The sequence below is a fragment of the Doryrhamphus excisus genome, chromosome 11 (genome assembly GCF_030265055.1).
Source record: "Doryrhamphus excisus isolate RoL2022-K1 chromosome 11, RoL_Dexc_1.0, whole genome shotgun sequence".
Lineage (NCBI taxonomy): Eukaryota > Metazoa > Chordata > Actinopteri > Syngnathiformes > Syngnathidae > Doryrhamphus > Doryrhamphus excisus.
The window spans coordinates 4876946-4881712 of record NC_080476.1 but is presented as its reverse complement, the minus strand read 5'-3'; the positions used below and the strand labels follow the sequence as shown (position 1 = coordinate 4881712).

The 4767-nt window shown below is 44.9% G+C and overlaps 1 protein-coding gene across 1 annotated transcript; it reads left to right on the top strand.

Moving 5' to 3' along the window:
- Positions 1-2920: 2920 nt before the first annotated feature.
- il12bb (interleukin 12B, b) lies at positions 2921-4755 on the top strand. Its single transcript, XM_058087410.1, has 9 exons — positions 2921-2957; positions 3029-3225; positions 3294-3392; positions 3454-3636; positions 3702-3807; positions 3966-4135; positions 4204-4364; positions 4443-4561; positions 4670-4755. The coding sequence occupies exons 2-9, from the start codon at positions 3066-3068 to the stop codon at positions 4695-4697; spliced, it is 1026 nt and encodes a 341-aa protein (XP_057943393.1). The 5' UTR covers positions 2921-2957; positions 3029-3065; the 3' UTR covers positions 4698-4755.
- The last annotated feature ends 12 nt before the right edge of the window (positions 4756-4767 follow it).

The window sequence follows — 4767 nt, the reverse complement described above, 5'->3', positions numbered from 1 at the left end:
TATTTATTGTTCTCTTGCTTGCTATGATGTCATTTGGGCTCCATATCGTGCAGTGATTACATCATTGTGCATTTTAAGTTTGTTGTTAGCTCGACAGCTTCACGGTGAAACCCATTATTCACCCCACAGTCCCACACCACTACATCTGTAGCCACAACTGTCCTGGGGCAGACTGACCGAAACGTGGCTGAAGTCCTCTCTCACCACCATCAAACATTTATGCACCAGTGTGGGCTGCACTAGAGTCAAGGAGAGTGGAAGTGAAACTTTCATCTTTGCCACAACAGTGACATAATGAACCTGTTCCACATTCTATACATACTTTCCCTACTGTCAGTCAGGTAAAAACCACCAACCGCCGGGTTTTGGACAACATGCTCTCCTAAGTCAAGCTATTTGTTGGCTATTGCTTATAAATTGTTGAGCACCTTCCTTATGGCAGCTGTAATGTCTGGCAGTGATGTCATCTACTGGCCGGAGTTGTGCTTACAAGTCACACACACACACCTTCAGTCATCCCTCGCCACGTGGTTCGAATTTTGCAGCTTCACTATCATGGTTTTACTATATTAATGGAAAAAAATGTACTGTTTCATCGTTACATACAGCCTATTAGAAAAAAAATTGCATATTTAAATGGATTTTGGATCATTTTGCCCAAATTAAGCATTTTCAAGCAAATAATGGTTAGATTAATTAAAATACAAGGCAATAAGATACATTCAAATTGTGATTGTCATATTGTTCATTGGTCAATAATAACTTATTAGTAATAATAATAACTGTCTGTTGTGACCATAACTCTGAACCCCTAATAACACTTCCTGTCCTCCACACATCTGGAACACTTTTACTGCGACACACACAAGCATGAATTTGACTTCTTAATAGCTTAGGTTGTTAAATTGACCGTCTGGTCAACTCGTAAACCTGTAGCTGGTGCTGTTGTGGCCCCCTGGCTCCATATATACAGCCTTCCGTGATGTGAAAAAAAGCTGGGATAGGCTCCAGCACCCCCCGTGACCCTCATGAGGATAAGCGGTAGAAAATGAATGAATGAATGTTTTTGCTCACTTTTTGTCATGGCCAATTATGCTAATTAGACCATGATTTTAAATCTCCAATTATTACAGAACTCAGCCACACGTGTACCAGAGGGCGGGAGCACATTACACCAGTTTTAAAGTCGCTACATTGGCTACCCGTCCGCTTCAGGATCGATTTTAAGATTCTCTTACTGGTTTTTAAATGTCTTAACGGCCTTGCACCTTCTTATTTATCTGATCTGCTTTTACCATATCAACCCAGCGGACCCTGCGGTCCTCCGGCACTGGCCTTTTAACAATACCAAAACCCAGAACAAAAGCCCACAGTGAGGCAGCATTTAGCCACTGTGGCCCCCACCTGTGGAACCTCAGGACTGCGGAGACTGTTGATATTTTTTTAAACAGATTAAAGACACACTTTTTTAATCAGGCTGTTAACTAATATTTTTAAACTTTTCTTATGTTTTTATCTTTTTAGTCCTATTTTATGCTTTTAGTCTTTAGCTTTTAACTCCAGTGTTTCCTCAGGGGGGGTCTTCCACACTGGGGGCTGTGTCGGGTCTGCTGAGGGGGTGCCATCCTTGGGTCCCTTCGATGCAGCCGGCTGGAGGTTCCTCCCTTTAATGTGGGGGTCCGCCTGTCTGTCAGAGTCGGGGGGCGTGGGTGCTGGTCCCCCGATGGCACGGCCTGCGGCTCCTCCCAGTGTGGACGGCCCCAAAGGTGGCGTTTCCTTGATCCTCAGTGCCATGCCATGTCTCCCTACTGTGTGTGATTGTATGTGATTGTGTGTGTGTGTGGATGTGTGTGTGTGTGTGTGTCTAGTATGGAGGATGGGAGGGAGGGGCTTTCTTAGTGATTGTTTTTCCTTAATTGTAATGGTAATTGTTTTTAATTCTGTAAAGCACTTTGTGTTGCATGTCTTTGCAGGAAAAGTGCTATACAAATAAAGTTGAGTTGATTTGATTTGATGATGTCATCAAGCCCCCCATCCCTTAAATATAGAGCTATAGGTATTAGGAGTGTCACGAGATGAGACAATACACGATATTGAGTCTATGAGACGAGACAAGATTTTTCAATGAAAAAAAATATGACAATTACACTCTTCTGCACTCTTGTCTGGATGCTACCAACCCTGCCTCCTCCCACAGAGACAAAGCTACTGTATGACTGACAAAAGGGCTCAATCCATTCATGCCGTTGTTCTATGAAGCAAACATGCCAAGTTGCTGAAACCAATGCACAGAGTGAATCCTCTTTTTGCTTCCTACTCCAGAAATCTTGTTGTTTTAATCTTGCGGGATCTTGTGACACCCCTAATAGCTATATACAGATTATACTGTATGTATAAATACAAATGTTATCTATATATTTATATATCTATGTGTGTATGTAGTTGTAGTGTTTAGGATGCATAGAACCTTCCAGAGAAGAGGGAAAGTCCATCAGTGACCTTTGTTTTGTTGCTGTTGTCTTCTTCTTCCTCCCGAGCATGATGAAGGTGTCCTACATGCTAACCTGTGACGAAAGTGGCCTACATGCTAACCTTTGACCTTCCACATGAGGCAGGCCCAACGTCATGTCAAAGGTCCACTTCCTCTGCTGGAAGGTTTCTGTATTTTTTCTCCATGACTTCCTCCTCCGCTCCATGTGCACACACACACGCACACACACACACACACACACTGAAGCATTGTATCGCTGTCCTGGCACCTGTTTTTGTGAATTGAAACTGGACAAGAAGAAGTCAGGTAGTGTCATCTGACCCAAACATACACACGATTGAAGTTCTTCCTCTTGGGCTTTTTCCCACTTTCTGCCACTCCTGTGTATAAATACTGTCCCATTTCACAGCTCACATAGAATCAGAGCGTCTGTGTTGTGCTGTGTCTGAGTCGTGTCATCATCAAGGTGAGATCTTCATCATCATGATGTGTAGAACCTGAACCAGAACAACATACTGACTTCTTGCACCTCACTAGAGCCTGTCTCTATCGACGACACACACCCTGGTGGGTTATGATCAACATACCTTGGACTGGATTCCGCAGTTCTGCTCATTCCACATTGGACCTGTGTACTATGAGTTCTGTCCAGATGTTCTTGTCGCTCCTGTTGGTGGTGTCCTCCGCACTTTACTGTGACACCACCTCCAACGTAGAAGTTCTGATGGACAACGGTTGGTGCCACCTCTGTAATCATGCCCCAAACTTGAGAACTTGTTAATTGTTCAGTGTGTGTTTGTAGTGGTGGTCCTGAAAGTTCCTAACGGTGATTCCAGGATACATGTCCCTCTGACATGTGGAGAGGCCTATGAAGATCGGGCTGTGTTCTGGAAGAAAGACGGTAAGACGCTACGCTGTGTGGCCCTGTGAACCATGTTATTAGAACCGGGTCCATGTGTTAGGTGAGGAGATCAAGCCGGCCCTGCGTGGGAGGCAGGTGAACGTTGTGGTTGATGAGATGAAGGGAGGAAACTACAGCTGCCACCTGAGCTCCAACGGACAGTACTTAAACCACACTGTGGTTCTGACACAACAGGACCCAGACAACCAGACAGTCATCCTGGAAGAGGAACATCCTGGAGAAGGTAAGTGAGGGGATTTGATTTTTAGAGAAGCTGGTTGTGATATCTTCTTCTGTGTTCGGGGTCAGGTCACATCCGCTGTTCAGCTCCAAACTACAACGGCTCATTCCATTGCAAATGGACCAGAAACAAGTACAGACCCAATGCTGAGGTGCTGATGTTCAAAGCACAGCGGTGAGGACATCATCATGTCTGTTGGAAGGTCACTTCCTGATGGAAGTGATTTGACCTATCCAGTTCTTTGTCAAAAGTCCACAAGATGGCGCCACCACAACAGAAATCATGTGCTGAGTCTCCATTAGTGTCATGAAAGTCTATTACCTGCCATGCAGCTTTTCAGAAACCCTTCCCTGCCAAGTGGACTCTGATGGTTCGGGACTTGTCTGCCAGGATGCCAGCTGTCCGTATCGTGAAGAGCAGCACCGCATCTCCGTGGTGGTCTACATGGTCAGCTCTTCTCGGATGGAGGTCTACACCAGCACCTTCTACCTAAGGGACATTGGTACGTCTCTGTGTTTGAACCTTCTTGTTCTGAGCTCTTTGGTGACTCACCAACTTTTTCACCCTCAGTGAGACCAGAACAACTTCCTGGTCTATACAGTCTTGAAGGCAAAGAGTTCCACTGGAGCTACCCTGAGTCCTGGCAGAGACCGTGCACCTTCTTCAGTCTGCACTTCCAGGTCAAGGTGGTCCGCAGCGGCCTCTCCTGTGACTCGGACCAGCATATTATGGTACTGGTAACTCAAGTCCAAACCTTGTCCTGCCTTGTGAACTCACCCTCATAGAGCCTGACTCTCATGTCCCCTCAGAGTGCTGAGACAAATAGAACTAGCTTCAAGGTGGACGTCAAAACCGGCAAGTCTGTGTTTTGTGTGCGCGCCCAGGACAAGTACACACGTGGGCTCTGGAGCCTCTGGAGCCGGTGCATGTGAGTGTTTGTAAAAAAAATAATACATCTTGGTTTGTCAGATTAATAATTGTTTTTTATACTAAAATAAAAAAAATTGTCCCAATAACAAGGTTTTTTGTCCTACAGAGTGAACAGAGAACGCACACATTGCTGACTGCCTCTCAAAGACTTCATATGATCTCTAATATTATTCATCAAAAAGTTAAATAAACACTGAACTGTTT

Coding starts and splice junctions, on each gene's coding strand:
- il12bb (XM_058087410.1), top strand. CDS start 3,066: ATGATCAACATACCTTGGACTGGATTCCGCAGTTCTGCTCATTCCACA. Junction 3,226..3,293: donor AGAAGTTCTGATGGACAACG/GTTGGTGCCACC, acceptor GTGTGTTTGTAG/TGGTGGTCCTGAAAGTTCCT. Junction 4,562..4,669: donor AGCCTCTGGAGCCGGTGCAT/GTGAGTGTTTGT, acceptor TTTGTCCTACAG/AGTGAACAGAGAACGCACAC.